Raw genomic sequence first — 19,166 nt, forward strand, 5'->3', positions numbered from 1 at the left:
AGGGGATTAAGGGGATTAATTGATCAGAGAGTCAGAAGATGGGTTACTTTTCATCTTCCTCAAAATAGTCACTTAACAGTGTTTATCTAAAAAAAGCCATATCTATTCTTCATCCTAAAACTCCCCTTCACTCCTCCCCTTCTGTGCAAACTCCAAACCATTTGAGCCAGTCAATGTGGAAATTTTTTTGGTAAAAAGAATATGGAAACTATTGTCTTAGAGAGTCACAATCAACTGGTACTTCTGCCATCCCCCTGGTTAGTAAATTTCTAATTCATTCCCTCAAGACTGAAATCAGAGTCTGCATCTTCATACTACTTCCTGCTTCTCTCCATTCTTTCTTAGCCATCCCCCTCCCAAATTTCCATCTTTCTCTCCTCACCTTTTCTTTTGTCCTCTGATATATGGATGGTGTCGTATTTGGATCTTACAGATTTAAAGTCTCCACTTTGAAATATATGCTCTGGTGACATGGGAGAATAATTGAATATCTTATTTTCTGTCAGATTTGGCCTGGCCTATAGCTCTTGGTTTCATCAACCACAGTCAGAAATTATGCTGAGAAACTTGTTTGCCTGCTCCTTTGGGAGCAACTTCAGTTTAAAGATGAGCCCAACTTGACTTTTTGCCCCAAATGACCATATTCAAACAAGGCTTGTGTGTATAGTTTCAGTGAATATCATTAGGAGATTTTAAGGCTTGTCAAACTGACAATTGTAAAGGAAAAAAGAAAAAAAAGGAAGATAGCTTCAGAAAGTCCTTCTCCTGATGATCAGAATAAAAATTTTAAATGTTATAGAGACTGAGGCAAAGTAGGAAGAAGCAGGACTTGCAAGAATGAGAATGTGATACATGGAAATCTAATTTGGTAGAGGAAATAAATTATCCTTCAATGTAAAATCACTTATTTTCTAATAATGATTTCCTAAGAAATTCCTAAGAGGAGCTTTCTTTTGATTTTTTTTTTTTTTTTTTTTGGTTGTTGTTGTTTCAGGTTGTGGAGTTAATGTGAATAACAGCAACCCTACTATATGCATCAATGACCTCATCGTAGAATATAATAAGAAGCATAATAAAAACCTAAGTCTGTTCCGTGTGGATTATCTTATTGCAAGAACAGTAACTGTGCTGGAGAGACTTATATGTGCATTTCAGGACAAAGGACCTAATGCAGTTCTTCCTCTATATTATAAATACTGGGTGCACAGGTTGGTGAAATTTTTTATGCTTATTTTCTCAACTCTGTTGTCAGAAAAGTATCTTACAAGAGGATAATTTTGGTGAACTGCATAAGCCTTCATCTGGATATTTAAAACACTGAATTTTAAACAATAGCCAGAACGTAATTTTTTTTTAAACCCTTGTACTTCGGTGTATTGTCTCATAGGTGGAAGATTGGTAAGGGTGGGTGATGGGGGTCAAATGACTTGCCCAGGGTCACACAGCTGGGAAGTGGCTGAGGCCGGATCCGAACCTAGGACCTCCTGTCTCTAGGCCTGACTCTCACTCCACTGAGCTACCCAGCTGCCCCGCAGAACGTAATTTTATAAAATCTATATATTTTTAAACTTAAAATAAATTATTAATTGTTAATCATACATGGTATAATAATTAATTTAACTTGCAGTTATCTTTTCTTGGTTTCCTCCATACACACAACTGCTTCTACTTTCCTAAATAACTTCTTTTTTAAAGGAATTAAATTTTTTTTCAATCCTCTATACCTTGCCACCTTATTTTAAGAGCAGAACAAAACTGCAGTTGGGGGAAAAAAACAACTTTTTTTAGTTCATCAAGTAGAGTTTAAATTTTTTAGGAAATAAAGGGTGGATTATCAAAATCATTGTCATGTAATATAAAAACTTGAAGAATGTTGCCTTTAAATAAAAGGATTCATGACTCATGTCTTGAATTTTTCAATGCTCTTTTTATTTTACTAGTTATAAAAAGAGTTCAGATCTTACAGAGAGTCTGGCATATTTCAAGTCTTCATTAAACCCCTCCATAATGTAACAAAGTTTTGTTTTGCATAGATTTATGCAATTGTATGCCTTAACTAATTCTCTTAAGATCTTGTATCATATCCAAGTAATTATTTCCCCTGCTCTTGTTCCATAGTGGTCAGCAAGTCCGTCTGGGAAGCAGTGAGGGGCCAGTGGTATGGATTGTTGGTGTTGATGATTCTGGCTTCCTTCAAGTTCATCAAGAAGGTGGAGATGTTGTGACTGTGCATCCAGATGGCAACTCTTTTGACATGCTGAGAAACCTCATCATCCCTAAAAATCTCTAGTCACAGGAGCCAGGGAAATGGCTGCCTTTTATGTCCCATCCTGGTCACAATGATGCTGTTTGCCTCATCTAGTTGAAATTAGTTTTAGACAGAAGGGCACAACCACCTACAGTTACATTCCTGTTTGATTTCTTGAGTCTTTCCTAAGCCCATCAATCATGAAGATGTGTTTGGGATTATGGGTGCTAGAGATTTTTTTCTTTCCTTAGTGACCTTTTTAAAATGCTTTTATGTTGTTCTTCTGGCTAATTATTCCCTTCTGCCTCCTTGAGAAGGGACACCAACCTTGCCCCTTTGGATTTAAATTGGTGTTTATTGACATGTGTAGCTCCTATTTGGAAATAGTTTAGGGAGAATTCAGATGTTTTCATAAGAAGACTACGCCATTATTCCCTGTAAGAAGAAAAAAAGCAACAATCCTTCAGTCTTGAGTCATTGCTCAGTGACTTATGAGGGAAGGTAATATCTTTTGGCAGTTGATATTTTTATTTCTTTGTTAAGGGGAAGAAAGGGTAGAGTAAACATTTTTCTGAAGTGGTACTTATTTATTTCATGACTTGTTTGTCATATTTAAGTGGCTACAGAGATTTAACATGTGTGAATAGAATAGAGATTGAAGACTTAGGGGGAAATCAGTGATTTGTAGTGAATTTAATTGGACAATAAGAGTACTAATTTTATGTATCAGAATTTACTATATATCCAGAATTTAGTAAAATTTAAAGCTCAAGCCCAAATTCAAGATCCTTAAAGAATGAAATAGACTAGGTGTTTGCTGGTGTGTGAAGCTAGCATGGAGATACTAAGGAATGGATTATCTGACTGTAGCACAATCATGTCGTCAACGCATATGCTCTAAATTAGGATTGGGACCTATTTTTTAATAAGTCAATTTTAAGTCTAGCTTTGAAATATGGAAAATTCCTTGGATCTTAATAAGAACATTTAAAAAAAAGATATTATGTTAGAGTAGAATCTAATTCAAGACTGAATGACTTAGCTCAGCATTTTCTATGTAAATTAAAGGCTTTTTTGCTCCCTCATTTCATATAGTCAAGAAATAAAATGTTGAGCTGATGTAGACCCAGTATTGGTTAGTTATTTTAAGGCTTTAAAACAGGGGTCGGCAACGTATGGCTCTTGAGCCATATATGGCTCTTTCTGCAGGAGCCATAAAGTCAATTTTTTTTCAGGTGCTGTTACAGGAGCTCGCGCTGTGAGCACTGTACGGCTCTCAAGAAATTGGATTTTAAAAAATGTGGTGTTCATGGCTCTCAAAGCCAAAAAGGTTGGTGACATGTCTGATATAGACAGAACAAAAGAAAGGAAGCCATTTTTAAAACATGTTTTCTACCAGATGTGCTCCATGTTTTTTCCAAAAAATTTTTATCTTTTCTTAAAGTTTTAAATCATACATGTGGCTTATCAACTATAACTTTTAATCTAAGCTTTCCCAACCAGTTGTAATTGAAATAATTGGAAGGAAAGTGGGATAGAGTTTTCCTATCTCTGAGCAAAACTTTTCCATTACATAATGGCACCCTTTTTATACTATTTTTATGCAGGAAGGTAGATGCAAAAACTTTTGAGTTTCACTATACAGATTGTCACCAATAGATTATCACTCTCAGGAAGAAAATACTCACAAATTGAGCTAAGTTAACCAGCCTCTGGAAATCTAACCCAAGGAAGAACATAGATAATGTAAACAAGGTTTCAATTGGAAAAACTTGAAAAAAATTAAAACTATTCTCCCAACATGCCTTCTTTTAGAATTAGTTGCAAATTGTGTGTTTTTTTTCATAGTCTTTCATTAAAATTACAGAAATGATCTCATCTTTGAGAGATGTATGAAATTTCACTGAAGTAAAAAATAGACTATCTCCTGTCTCATATAGTAAGGGATTTTTTTTTCCTCGAACCTTTTTTTTTTCCTTGAATAAAATTTTCTTGAATAAAATGCAACTCTTGAACCCTTTTTTCTTGAATAAAACTTTCTTGAATGAAATGCAAGTCATCCTTAGAATTGCCATTAATAATTTTTAAATCTCTTTGGAAGGTTACTTAATGAAAAACATATTTTATTTTGTTTCAGCTGTATTTTGGATAATTCTACTTTAGAAAATATCATTATTGAATTACTTTTGAAAAATAACAAAGTGTTGAGATATCTGAGTCCTTAAACACATTCGCACACTTTTGCATTTATACTTTGAAATAGGTTCAGAATTGTCTGAGACTGAAGAAACTTTCGTTGAATATTGCATTTTTTATAAAACTGATTTTGCTTCTCTTATACTAAAGAAATTTTTTATTTAAACCTAGCTGAATTCAATGTATAGCATTTTAATATGTTAGAAAACCAAAATAATATAATTATAATATTAAAAGAATTCATCTAAATTTTATCATCTAAGTTTTATATCCTAATTTTCTTTAGAGCAGGTTAAATAAGTCTTACATTGTCTAAAGCAGTAAAAGAGCCATCTAGCAGCTCTCAAACCCTCAGAAAATATATAAATTAATAAAACTTCTAGATAACTATGTAATTTAATAAACCTCTAGACAGTTCCTTTATAATGTGATGGTAGTAGTGGTGATGAGAAAGAGGAGAAGGATTATAAGAGAATTGAGGTGGTGGAGAGTGTGTTGGACCTAAAAGTTAGAAAGAACTGAATTCAAATCTGGCTTCAGACAGTATCTGTATGATGCTGGGCAAGTAATTTAACGTCTGTTTACCTCATTTTCCTCATATGAAAAATGGGGACAATAATAGTACCTACCTTCCAGGATAGGGTAAGGATCAAATGAGATAATCATAAGATTCTTAGCATGGCGCCTGGCACATAGTGATGTATAAGATAATAAAAAATACAAATGTTAGCTATTATTACTGTGAAAATAGTGTACAATGTGCCTGTGTGTTTTTTGTTTTTTTTTCTCTGCAGCCTAACTTGGAGAAAAAGTGCCTCTATTAGTATTAGATGAGTTTCTTTGAAATACAGCCTACTCAAGGAAATAGTAATGTCTGAATTCTTAGTTGACAAAGGATGATTGTATTTGCCAATATATTTTTCTGGTATTGAAAGTTTCCACCATTCCTAGTATCATTTTAAAAGTTTTTAGAACATTCAGAAATGTTGATCTTTTCTGAGCATAAAAATACCTCAAGGGCTAATCCATGGGATTTCATTTGAAAGAGTTGCTGGTAAAAGGGAGTTAAAGTACATTTATTCAATAACAATATTTTTGGGTTTGGGGGAACATTTATTTGAAAGACCTTGGCATATGGGGCTAGGATGAAATGGATAGTTATGAAATAAAAACATGAAATTGCTGTTTATGAAATAAAGACACTAATATTACTTGGGCAATAAAGGGAGTTGCCTTTAATTTTAACCATGCAAAGGTTAAGAAGCTGTGATGGGAAAGAATAACCCAAGAAAGCTCTGCAGCAAATTCTTGTGTTGAGGAGCAGACAAGATCCCAAGGGCAACAGCATTTTAACTCCATTCAACTCAGCAGATTGATGGATAAAGGGATAAAGGAGTTAGATCCTGAGAGTAGTGCTGGAGAAAGTAAAGGGCTTCACAGCCAGCATAGGAGGGGAAAATGGTAAATTAGAAGTTTAAATTTGTATCCAAAAGATTTGAACTTTGAACTCACAGAAAATTAATTTCTCCTTAATATTCAGAAACCAAAGACTCTGCCTTTTCTTAGGAAATTGCTATATACATGTAATAAAATGAAATATAAATTTACATTTTCAAGCTTGAAAGGAGTCAGCCTTTGTAATTAAAATGAGCAAGATCTGTGGAATTCATAGTTTATATTTTATTTAAGACAACAACCAACCATGCTTGGTGATAGTTTTTATTAATATGAAAAAATACATAATAAATGAAAAAATACATAATAAGGAATGCATATGCATTTGTAAGTATTGAAAGTTTGCATGCTTTGGGGGTTGCTTTTGATATATTTTTGACAAAAGTTTATTTTCATCACAAAAAAACAAGGTCCTAATGCTTAAAAAATTAAGCTTAGTAGAAATAATTTTTTTAAAAACTCAGATGGTTTGAAAATAAAGTTATATTCATGATATCTAAAATTTCAGTCAGCTAAAAGTATTTTGGAATATTTCTCCTTTCACTGCAATGGCTTATGTTAAGATTTAACATTCATCTTAACATATGTGTGCTTTCAAAGGACTTAACACCTTAGAATATTGTGCTTTTTTTTTTTTTTTTTTTTGGATAATATGTTTTTGATAACCCAGAGCTCAATAAAGAGCACAATAAAATTTTGTGGCATTCTTTTAATTTGCTCTATTCCATTATACTTATAGCATTACGCATACCTTTTTATAAGCTCCACTCTTCACCATTTTTTAAGGTACTCTTTGTTCAGTGATCCCTTTGCTGCCCTCTCTGCAAAGCTACTCCATCCTTCTATGAGCCAGACACCAGAGCTTCTCTCACAGAAAAGTGTACCTTCTATCTTCTATATTAAATATTTTCCCTTAATATTGCTATTAAAGTAACGCCTAGATTAACTTTGTGAATGTTGGTTTTAGTCTTGGAGCAATCCTTTGAATAACTTTATTCATTGGAAGATAAAAGATTAAAAAAATTAGGTATTTCTTTTTTTAGAGTAGGAAACTTGCCCTTTTTTATTTCATTTGTTAATCACATGTATACATGCTATGCATAGACATACATACTCCGTCTTAAGCCTAGTAGTCCACATTGTCTCTTACGGACTCTTCTTTGCCTTAATAGAATTCCTTGTATAAGCTAAACATTTCCTAAAAACAAACAACAAAAAAAAAAACCTACATGATTTCATGCTTCCTGAATCCAGCTCCAAAATGTTAATGACAAGATAGTCACAAAAGTGGCATTTATTTAAAATATTGGACAATATTTCCTATCTAAGCCTTTGAGGAATCATTTCATTATGAAGCCCAAAGAATACTCAAAAAATTACAAGAAATCTGTTTTATGTATGCATAAAACTCACATAAATGAGGTATGAGGTATGAGTTATGAGTTAAGTAAGTTATAAAACATTGAATACATCGGCTTCTTAATGATGTGAACAATGTTGATTATATGGATGCATACCTCATACATACATTATATTGCATCATTTTTTAATTCATTCAAAAGACAAATTGGTCTTAATTGATTCTGTTACAGCCTACATAATGATACTAGTTTGGCAAAATAACATTTCATAAATATAACATAAGACAGATGACTTTTAATTTTAAACGATAGTTGTGAAAATGCCTCGCTTCCTTTGAAAGACAGAAGCATACTTCATAAAATATGCCATTTTGTAGAGAAAACGACACAAGGTTGGTAGCATTTGGAGAAAGTAGGTAAAAGTGAGTAGGGGAGAACTTTTAAATATTTAAACAAGTGCTGAAATAAGTTATCTTAAATTGCCTTTAAGCAATATATACTTGTAAACAGACACGTGTTTGTTTTCTTTTTAAACTTACATAAGTTAAATGTTCAGGTAAATATTCAAAGATGAATGTACTTTACTTGCTATGTATAAAATTCAAGAAAATGTATAAAGTATTTTCACTACATGCTTTCAAATCATTTTTATTGAACAAAGTGAATTGATGAATGATAATTTTACATATTGCACATGAATTCAATTAATTGTATTAGGGCTGCATGTCTTAGTTCTGTTTGCCAAATTCTGAGAGTTTGTTATGTATTTAAATTTGACAGTGCTAACTAACTTCTCAAACTACCTTCTGACTTTCTTTTTCATTTAATGCCTATTCAATTCTGCTTCTTTATTCATTTTGTTACCATGAATTCATAGGTTGTTGAGAGTCGAAATAAATAATCTTAAGAAATACAACCACAACAAAATAGAATTACATTGTCTTGGCAAAAATGTTTACACCAGAAAGGAAACATCTTCTGTTCTGTGTTCTTTTATGAGAATAGAAAATTATTCCTGGGAGCAATGAAATCATTGTTAATTTTTCTTTTAACCATATTCCATTTTTTCCAAGTATATGCCACAAAAGGCAAGATGAATCTAGTAGTTAGAGAACCAGCCAGGAAGGTCTGGCTCAAGACTTGCCTCTGACATATTAGCTATGTAACTTTGGGAGCATTCACCTGCCCAGTATTCCAAACAACTCTCTAAAAACTACCTCCACCAGTGAAATCACAGCTCTAGTTTCCCATCCTGTGGACAGATCATGAGTATGTCAAAGTTGTTCTTTTAGGACTTTAATTTTTAGTGGGATATTTCCAAAAGTTTAGAGTTGAAAAATTTTCAGAATTGAACAAACGTTACTTGAAATATTAGCCATTGACTTTATCAATGTTTTCCTAAATTTGGCTAAAGCTTGACTTCAGAGGAAGAGAATCTTATTATATATTAATATTATAAGATTATATATTTAGAGTAGGAAAGGACTTTTTAGTCCAACCCCCTCATTTTACAGGTAAGGAAACTAAGGCTGAGACAGGTTAAGTGACTTGGTCCATGAAGGTAGAGTGATTTGAGATTTTAAAGTAATACTTGGAGTAGATGTCCCTTTCAAAATAAAACCAGGGCTTCCTAGCAGGCTATTTTGTTCTTATTTTGTTTTAGTTGATGAGATGTGAGGAGAAAAGGAACAAAACAGCTGGAGATTGAACATTTTCCTGAATACCTACCAGAATATTTTTACAGTTTTCTATCTGCATTCCTAGTTTATGAAATTTTGGTGGTAGAAATCTAAAATATATTTTTGAATCAAAATTGTTACCTCTGTATACAATAAATTAAATCTATGCATACCTAGTCCTTGCCTCTTAAGTCTGTTTGACACTCTAAAATAATGAGATCTGGCATATGGCATCTCATTAGCATTCTGTACCATAGATCAGGTCATAGTAATGCTACACTGAATCTTCAGTGTTTTTCTCTGACCGACCGTCAAGGTACTGTTACACATGGTTTGCCAAGAACACATGCCAGTTTGTCCCTCATTGACCTTCCTGCTCTGCTTGGTAAGTATAACCATGTTGTCTTGTGCTTTCTTTGGAAATGATTCCAGTTAGTTTGCTTTTAATTAAGAGGCCAGTTTCTATTATTGTCACCTTGAATTGATTATTACAGAAGTTCCAATATAATGGCATAGCTCGGTTTCCCTGTGGGTTTCTGGGGGTGAGATTGAGGACAGACTGGGGTTTTTGGAAATAAATGTGTTTACCTCTTCTGAACTAGATCCATAATTTTCGGCTACATGTCTGGTGGCTGTGCATGAGGAAGGCTGGAATGTCCCGTGTTTGGATAACAGGTGGTGGTAGTTTAGAAGTACGAAGGGAACTTGCCCCGTGGGCTGCATATCCATCATGTGTTCATTCTCAGTGCCATGGTCTACCTTTGCTGCCATTATGTTATTGCCTTCTGGCTGGTCCAAATGAGGGCTGTGGTGTCCGGTGGGCCCGTACTTAGGTTCCTTCATATATATCCTTGTCTGTTCATATAGAGCTGGCACTGGTAGAAGATGGCTTAGTTGTCCAAAGGTCTTGGATTGGAAACATTCTGATTTAGGAAGTAGGGAATTTGGCACAAAGTTCAATGAGGGTTTTTCATTTGCATTCATTTTTTCAGGTAGGTCCCTGTTGAAAACTAATTTGCTTTCTTCCTTGATGAGATGGTGGGGTGGATGTATCCTGCTCTCGACTTTGTTGGATTTCCCAGTGCTGGAATCATAAATGTCCTTCTTCTGCTGGCTGTTAGGGATGGCTGTGGCACAGCTTGTAAAGCTGTCAGATATGGCGTCTTCATTATATCTTTGGGCTGATATGGGCACTTGAAGGGAAAAGTATAAAATATTAGACAATACTGTTTCAGGAATCAGGAGTTGTATATAAGGAGCTGTGATCCCATGTTAACAACCTGAAAATCTGTTATGACATGCTTTTTTTTTTTTTTTTTTTGACAACCCATCCCTTAGAGTTCTCTATATTTTCTCTTGGAAAATGCATTTGTTCAAAATTATTAAGAAAACTGGAAAACGGTCTGGCAAAGACTAGTTATAAGCCAATATTTCATACCACATGTAACTTCCACAGTTAACTTCCAAATGAATACATGATGATAAAGGTTAACATCATAAATAGAAGAAGAAGAAATTGCCTGTTGTATCCATAGATAGAGTTTATAAACAAAGAAGAGATACAAAGAATCACAGAAAGTTAAATGGAGAATTTTGATTGAGTAAAATTAAAAGGGCTTTTGCACCAGTAAAAGCAGTGCAGCTAAAACAAGAATGCAGGTAGAGGAGGAGCACACTCTTTCTAAACTTTCTAAAAAGTTTCTTTCTTAAAGGACTGATTTTTAAAATAGATAGCGAACCGATTCGATGAGCCATTACCCCCTTGATAAGTCATCAAAGAATATCAAGTTTTTAAAAGAAAATACAAGGTATTTTGTGATTAATATGAAATGATGTTCCAAATCAGTTAGTAGAGAGAACTCTAAAATCAGTTAGTAGAGAGAACTTAAATTGAAAAAAATTGATTAAAAAAAAAAGAAAATGGCACATTGGAGGAGCTATGAGAAAACAGATATATTAATACACTGGTGGAACTCAAGCCATTCAGGAAAGCAATTTGGAATGATGCCCCCAAAGTTAATAGACTATGCATGCATACTCTTTGATCCAGCTGTACCATTACTGGATGTATAAAGAAATAAAAAATGGAAAAGGATTCATGGATACAAAAATATAATATTTGAGAATCAACATCTTATAACTGCATTCCTTTGGGATATCGTATTATAGCGGCTCTTGTTGTGGAGGCAAAGAATTGGAAACTAAGGGCAGGTGGGAGGGCATCAGTTATGGAATAACTAATTATGGTATATAAATGTGATGATGAAATACTCTTGTGCTATAAGAAATGATAATGGTTTAAGAGAAACTTGGGAAGTAGGCAAAGTGAACTAAGCAGAAATGGGAAAACAATTTAAACAATAACAACAGTATTGTAAAACACAACTTTGAAAGACTTAAGGAACTTTGGACAGCACAATGCCCAACCATAATCCCAGAGGACTTGATAGACTTAGTCTTCTGTTGAATCTGGCCAAGGAAGAAATTTGTTTTGCTTGACTACATATGTGTTATATTTTTTTTTTTTGCATTTTTTTTATTATTGCATTTTTTTCCTCAACTGGGAGGGGATAGATGGGTAAGAGCAATAGAAGCATTTAGGTTCATTGAAAACATTTTTATTTTAGGGGGAAAAGCTTTGTAGTACTAAGTCCCAAAGAAATTAGGAATTAAATCACAAATTAATACTATTATTGTCTTTTTACTAAGCGTGTAACCAATGGTATTATATTGAACCTTTTACTTTTCAAAATAGCAACATAAATATACAAACCTATTTCAAATTCAAAAGAGGAAAAAATGTGGCTACATGTGAATAGAATAAACATATCTGATATCAAAATCCTTATGGTTTCCTTAAAAATTTTCTTCCCTTAGATATTCTGGAAGACATTTTCTCGTTCTTTTAAGGAGCCAGATGCCTTTGTTAATACTTGAATCTCCAGTTCTGATGCAAATGCTATTGTGATAAGTCACATATTAATTTCATTAAATCTTTTTATTCTGTTACCTGTTCTTTTTTAGCAGGTTGAAGTTAGTTTGGGTTTTTTATAACATATCTCCCTCTCCACTCCCATCATGCTTAGTTCCTTTACTTTGGAAAACCTGATGCTTCCCAAATCAATTCAGTGATCATTTATTGAGGTACAATGTGTCGGGCAATATGTGTGCCTCATGATGCCTAATTTTACTGGTCTGAAAAATCAAGTTTTATTTATGTGAATTCAGAAGGTAAATAAGTGACCAGGAAAAATATAGAAAACAATTAGCAGACTCAGGAAAAGCTTCTGCCTCCCAGACCTACAACAAACTGCCTTAAAGTTAACTTTTATTTATATCTATATCGAACAGTGACCTATTTAGACAAGAGATACTATAATTGTGACATCTATATTTTTGCTCAAATGATTGAAAAAGCATTTGTTAAGTGTATTATATGCAAAGCACGTTGCTAAGCACTAGGGTTACAAATAGAAACTTAAGATGGTCCCTTTTCCCAAGAAGTTCACATTCTAAAATATGAAATTAAGAACCATGTCAGAATCATGTCTTCTTGCATAACTTTTTTTCTACGGCAACTGCTTTTACCTACCCATGGGAATTGTATGGGAAGAACATTTCTTGTTCTAACTCCATTAAATCCATTGGTCAATAAATTGGCTGAATTAAGAATGAAATTAAGATTTCCTGAGAACTCTTGGATTAACTACTTATCTCAACCCTCTAATCCCTTCTCTCCACAAGCTCTACACCTATCCCTGCCAGCACCACCTGGCTGATATAAATTAGTGTGAGGGTGCCAATCCAGAGAGCTTTATCTACCAATTACTTATTATTAAGAATAAAGAATGACCATACTCGGGAGGCTGGCTCCTCTTTAACAAGGCTTTTTTTAACTGCTGAGAGAAATTAATTGATTTTTTTTTCCAAATGCAAAAATGAACCAATTGGATTCTTGGTATTTTAACAGTTCTGGCATATAATACAAAAACTCAAATGATATTCGTGCTCAAATTTATTCATGGGTTCAGTCTGTAGCATTTAAAGTTCATGACACTTGGAAAATAAATTTGGATATACATATGCTTATTATGTGTTATTAATTTGGAGATTAATTTTTATTTAAAAACTTTAATTCCCCAAAATGAGCACAGTAACAAGAAATATAGCTGAGCTCTCCCCCAAAACTCCATAAAGATCTAGAAAACATTCTAGACCACATCCTGATTGGAAAATACTAGAAATAGAGTAAGTAATTTTTTCTGGCCCAGGTCAGCATAGGGTAAAAAAAGAGAGGTCTATGAACTCTGGGGACTAAGAGTAACCATTGCAGGAGGGTCTGCCCAAGCTACTAGAACAAAAAGTTGCTGACACACAAAGAGGAGCCTAACCTTGTTCAGGGAGGAGGAACAGGAGCCAGCTGACACTGTCATTTATTATCAAGTTCTGGGTCACAGAATCAAGGTGGAAGAAAGAGGGAACTCATGCCTAAGGGTGTCCAGAAGTCCAGAAGTGGCGCACAAGGAGTGGTTGAGGTACCTAGCTGTGTAGCGCCCAAGGAACAAATACAGAAGAAAGCAGCAGCTGTTTGAACTAAAAGTAGTCTCAGATCCAGCTCTGAATCTATAGCAGGAACCCCTGAGCAAATATAGTTCTATCACTGAACTTGCAGAGATTTCCAACAACCACAGAAGAAGCAGTCTGCCGGAACTTTTAACTCAGTACAGGCCCAGAGTTTTATTGCTCAGACCCAAACCCAGTTTTGGAATTTACAGATTTCAGATCAGGAACATGATACTCAGACTTCACTTTGGACAAAACAACTTTGAGTATACTCAAAGATTTCAGGTCCTTAGCCTGGGCTGTCCTTGAGATCCTGAAATAACAGAATACTTGATATAACAGATTGAAATAACATAGTAGGACCCAAGAGGCTACAAAATAGGAAAAAGCAATGCTGGGAGCTAAGATGGCAGAGTAAATGGTGTTCTGCTCCCACACAACACAGCACAGGTTAGAAGCACGGAGCAGTCCTTACCACTCTAATTTCTTGGAACCAATACACATTATTGATTCTAGGACAGAAGGTAAGGTTTAAAACTTTTTTTTACAGAGCTTTGCCCCAACACAAAGTTTGAATTCAAGTAGTGAAACTGAAGAATGAGTAAATACAGAAAAAGAATCTTACCATAAAAAACTACTATCATGATAGGGACATTCAAGACTCAAACCCAGAAAAAGAATCATTAAAATATTTGAAAAAAAACTTTTAAGAAAAATGCAGCTTGTACACAAATTCCAGGAAAGGATTAAGCAATTGACCAAAATTTTTTAAAATTATTTTGTTAGCTAAATGAGAGTGCTAGAAGAGATCATTGTAAAAGAAAGAGAAAAGAATGAGATCTATCCAAGAAAGACTTGTAAAGAGTACAGCAACTTGGCAGAAGTGTGAGACTACTCAAGCAAAAGACTGTTTGAAAATTAAAATGGGCAACAGCAAAATTAATGACTCCCAGAGACAACAAGAAATATATAAACATGGGCAAATAACTGGGGAAAAAATAACTGGAAAATTTAAGATCTCATAGCAAAACAACTACTCTAGGAAAAGATAGAGGATAAAAATGTAATCATTGATATCACATCAAAACAATGAATAATATCAAAAGTATAGAAAACATTTTAAGAAAAAAAAGAAAAGATTTCTTAGAACCAGAGGGCAAAGTGAAAATAGAATCTACTGATCATCTCCTGAGAGAAATCCCCAACAAAAACCTCCAGGAACATTATGTCCAAAATGCAGAGCTTTCAAGTCAAAGGAAAAAAATTCAAGTACTAAGGAACTACATATCACATATGATTCTCTAGCCACCATTATAAAAGAGCATGGAGCTTGAAATACAATTTTCTAAAGGCAAATTCCCTAAATTTGAAAATAGAAGAATGCACTAAAATCTTTGAAATATGAACACAGGAGTTAAAAGAAGAAAAAAGAAATAAAGATGAGCAATCATAATACTAAAACCGAAGGAAGAGGAAGGGAATAAGTATTAAATCACCTACTATGTGCTTTAGAATATATTTAATCACCTACTAAGTGCTTTATAAATATTAAACCATTTAATCCACACAACTTTGGTAGATAGATACTATTATTCTCTGCATTTTACAGTTGAGGAAACTAAGACAGAAGTTAAGTGACTTGACCAGGATCACTCAGCTAATATCTGAAACTAGAGTTTGACTCATGATTTGATGCCTAGTATTTTATCTACCATAACACCTAGCTTCCTCTAAAAAAAATTTAACTTTTTACATTTTTAAAATGGAGGTGATATATCTGTCTCCTTGAAATCCTGTTATTAGGGGTGATAAAGGAAATCTCTTAAGAGAGGAACTGTAAATAATTTTGATGATCTTAGGAAAGAGAGGGGGAAAAGAATACTCTAGCAGGGTTGTGGAGTAAGGCTGTACAAGTTGGAAAGAGTGAGAGAGACAGAGATAGAGAATTAAGTGCTATGTGCTAGGAACTGTGCTAAATGATGGGAATTCAAATAATCACCAAAAAAAAAAATATTCCTAACACCAAACGGAGCAAGACAACACAAGAAGGGAATTGAAAAGTAGGCTACAAGGGAAGCAGTGAGGAGGAAGTAGAGAAGTAGTCTAAGGTACCATAGTCTAGTCCAGATTTGAAGAGATCATGATGACTCAAGAGGGCACATCCTCAGAAGATAGTTTGGAGAGGCACTCACCAATCAGAAGAACCCACAGGGGTGAGGATGTTACCAGTATGAGGGGAAGGTGTCTGGGGCTTCATGACTTGTCCAGGCTGAAGAAAATGTAATGGCTGTATCAATGCTCCTCAAATGGAAGATAAAAGAGGGACTCACCAATCAAAGAAAGGCCATAAAAATGAAGGCTTTGTCAGAGTAAGAAGAAGTAAGAAGGAGAAAGAGATGGAGAAAGCTAGCAACACTGGAACCTTATTTTCATCCAAAATAGTCAAAGGAGAGAAAAATACACCCACAGAATTTAGGGTAGAAATAATTTCACTCAACAGAGAAATGTTAGGGAAAGACAAGAGAAAGGAAGGAATAAGAAGGAAAACAAAAGAGGAACTAGTCTTAAGCAAAATAATTCAACTACAAAGTTTGGGTTGAAGAGGAGTTTAAAAGAAAAGGGAAAAAAGGTAAGAACCTGTGACTGGAATTTGAGTGATTGAAAGGAAGAGGGACAAGGAGAAGCAGGTTGCATTAAACCTAGAGCCTTGGTGTTGTAGCACCCATCTCTCACAGTCTTTATTGTAGCAGAGAGGAAAACAGAAGAAAATGTTTAAGGATAGAATGAAGTTAAAAATAAATAACAACTAAAAATCATAATTTTGAAGCCAAACGGGATTAACTCACCCATAAAACCAAAAGGTAGAATGGATTAGAAAGCGGAATCTAAAAATGTAGTTTACAAGAAACATATTTGAAACATTCACAAAGAGTTAAAATACTTTAAACATACTTTAAAATACTTAAAAAAAAACTTTAAGGCTTGAACAATACTTCAGCTGAAGTAAAAAAAACATCAGGGATTGTAATCATGATTTCAACAACAAAAAAGGACTCAATTTAAAGATAAACAGGGAAACTACATTTTGCAGAATGATACCATAGAAAATTAATGCCAATACTAAGCAGCATAAGCAGTAGAAGACAGCATCTAAATATTTTAAAGTCAAATAAGATGGTCAGAAATAGTAAAGTAATAATGGGGGAACCACAAAGTCTCTTCTGTCCTAAACAAATCTGACCCACAAATAAAACGAATGAACAAACTAAAAAGATCTTTAAAACTTAAATAAAAATTTTAGAAAAGTTAGATATGATAGACCTCTAATGATTATTGAATGGGAACAGAAAGGAGCATATAGTTTTCAGTTGTACATGTTTACATTTACAAAAATTGGCCATGTATTAGGGAATAAAAACTTTACAAAAATGCAGAAAAACAGGAATAGTAAATATATCTTTTATGGCCCACAATGAAATAAAAAAACATTCTATAAAGGACCACTAACAAAAGTATTAAAAATAAACTAGAGATTACTTAATTTAATCCTAAAGAATGGGTCAGTCTAAAGAAATCCTAGAAACAATAGAGAATTTCATTAACTACAACAATGAGATGGCATAACAAAATTTGGGAGATGCAGCCTCATCAGTTTTTAGCTCCAGCATGTCTCTAAACATTTTTATCTATTAAAAAAAAGAAAGGGCACAACAATCTTTCCAGCATATAATTAAAAAAAACCTATAATAAAAGCCCCCAATTAAACACCAAAATATATATCCTGAAAATAAAATAAGAAATAAAACTGAACTCAAAAGAAAAATTTAATAAAACTAGGTCCTTGGTTTTTTGGTGGATGGAGTGGAATATACTAATTTAGGTAAAACATTAGCTTATTTGAGAGAGGAAAACCAAAATACCAGCATCAAAAAATTAAATAGATGAATCCTCTACAAATGAAGTTATTAAAACTATTTTGCCAATTCTATCAATTCTAACAGTCCAAACGAAACAAATGAATATTTACAAAAATACAGAATGTGCAAATAGAACAAGAAATAAAGAATTTAAATAATGTAAGGAAAAGCAATTGAACAAACAATAATGTGAATTCCCCCCACTGCCCCCCCAAAAAAGGGCATAAAATGGATTTATGAGCAAATTCTGTAAAACATTTAAAGAATAATTCTTATTTTATAAAAAATAGTTTGAAAAAATAGAAAAATAAAGAGACCCACTTAATTTCTTAAATAATATGTTTATGGTCTTAATACCTAAACCAGAGAGATTCAAAACAGAAAACTACAAATAGTATCCCTATGACTGTTGGTGCAAAAATTTTAAATAAAATATTAGCAAGAAAACTATAGAAGCATATCACAAAGATCATGATCAAGTTGATTTATACCAGGAATTTAGGCTTTGTTCAATATTAACAAAGAAAAGTGACACAACAATGTATTAAGAACAAAAAATATATGATATCAATCAATGCAAAAAAAGCTTTTTGACAAGATACAACACTAATTCCTGTTTTAAAAATAAAATAAATATTATAAAGCGTAGGAATAAACAGCTCTTAACATGATAATTATTATCTTTCCAAAAACTAGAGTCATGATTTTATGTAATGAAGATCAATTTTAAAGACCTACCACTATCACCAATACTATTTGATGTAGTGCTAGAAAGGCTAGCTACAGCAATAAAAGAAGAAAAGGAAATTAAGCAAGGGCAAGGAAGAAAAAAATTAGTTGTTTTTAAAAAATTACATGAAACAAGAACCTCAGCAGAGTTGTAGGATGTAAAATAAACTCACATGACTCATCAACATTTCAGCATATCCCCCTGCATCCCAAAAGACCCTCAGCATCGAGTGAAAGAAATAATAAACAACATAATAGCAAAAATATTTGGGAGTCTACCTGTCACAATACACACAAGAAATATGTGAATAGGTCTACAAGACATTCTTTACACAATAGTTACATGACTAAATTGTAGTGATTTAAAAAATAAATATTATGATATTATATCATAAACAAATTAGAGGAGCAAGGAGAGATTACCTTTTTATGGGCAGGAGAATAAATTATAACCAAACAATAGGAGGAGATTATAGAGGGTAAAAAGGATATTTTTGATTACATAAAACTTGTGTTTTTTTTTTAACACAAAACCATTGCAGCTAAAATGAGAAAAGAAATAGGTAAATGGAGAAAATATTTGTAGCATTTCCCTAATAAAGACATCATTTCTAGGATACAAAGCAGACTGATTCAAATTTATAAGAATAAGAGCCATTTCCCAATTGATAAAGGGCCAAAAAATAGGAACTGGAAATTATCAAAGAGAGAAAAATCCAGGTCATCAATATACACACGAAAAACCCCTCCAAATTACACATTTAAATAACACTAAGATTCCATCTCACAACCATCATAGAGTAACAAAGCTGACCAAAAAGGAAAATGATAAATACTGGAGGAGCTGCAGTAAAACAGGTGGAATGTTGATAGGACTGTGACTAGTTCAATGACTCTGGAAAACAGTTTGAAATTATGCTCCCAAAGTCACTAAACTATGTATCTTTTGACCCAGCAATATCATTATTAGGTCTATACTCTAAAAACATCAAAGAATGAGAAAAAGGACTTATGTGTA

At 33.4% G+C, this 19,166-nt stretch overlaps 2 protein-coding genes across 3 annotated transcripts in view; one reads left to right on the forward strand and one right to left on the reverse strand.

The window, feature by feature from the left end:
- The window catches only part of HLCS (holocarboxylase synthetase), a 133,999-nt gene extending 130,950 nt beyond the window's left edge, over positions 1-3,049 (forward strand). Inside the window, exons 10-11 of the mRNA XM_044670267.1 lie at positions 995-1,208; positions 2,119-3,049. Coding sequence (XP_044526202.1) covers positions 995-1,208; positions 2,119-2,290 — 386 coding nt within the window. The 3' untranslated portion in view covers positions 2,291-3,049. The remainder of the gene's footprint in view (positions 1-994; positions 1,209-2,118) is intronic.
- A 2,081-nt stretch (positions 3,050-5,130) lies between these two features.
- The window catches only part of SIM2 (SIM bHLH transcription factor 2), a 91,971-nt gene continuing 77,935 nt past the window's right edge, over positions 5,131-19,166 (reverse strand). The window contains exons 11-12 of one of the 2 annotated variants that reach the window (XM_044670269.1): positions 9,528-10,132; positions 5,131-7,097 (exon numbers count right to left, since the gene is read on the reverse strand). In XM_044670269.1, the coding sequence (XP_044526204.1) occupies positions 7,065-7,097; positions 9,528-10,132 (638 nt within the window). In that variant the 3' untranslated portion in view covers positions 5,131-7,064. Of the gene's footprint in view, positions 7,098-9,372; positions 10,133-19,166 lie in introns of those variants that run through there. The other variant, XM_044670268.1, reaches the window with a different exon arrangement.

The sequence above is a fragment of the Gracilinanus agilis genome, chromosome 3 (genome assembly GCF_016433145.1).
Source record: "Gracilinanus agilis isolate LMUSP501 chromosome 3, AgileGrace, whole genome shotgun sequence".
Taxonomy (NCBI): Eukaryota; Metazoa; Chordata; class Mammalia; order Didelphimorphia; family Didelphidae; genus Gracilinanus; species Gracilinanus agilis.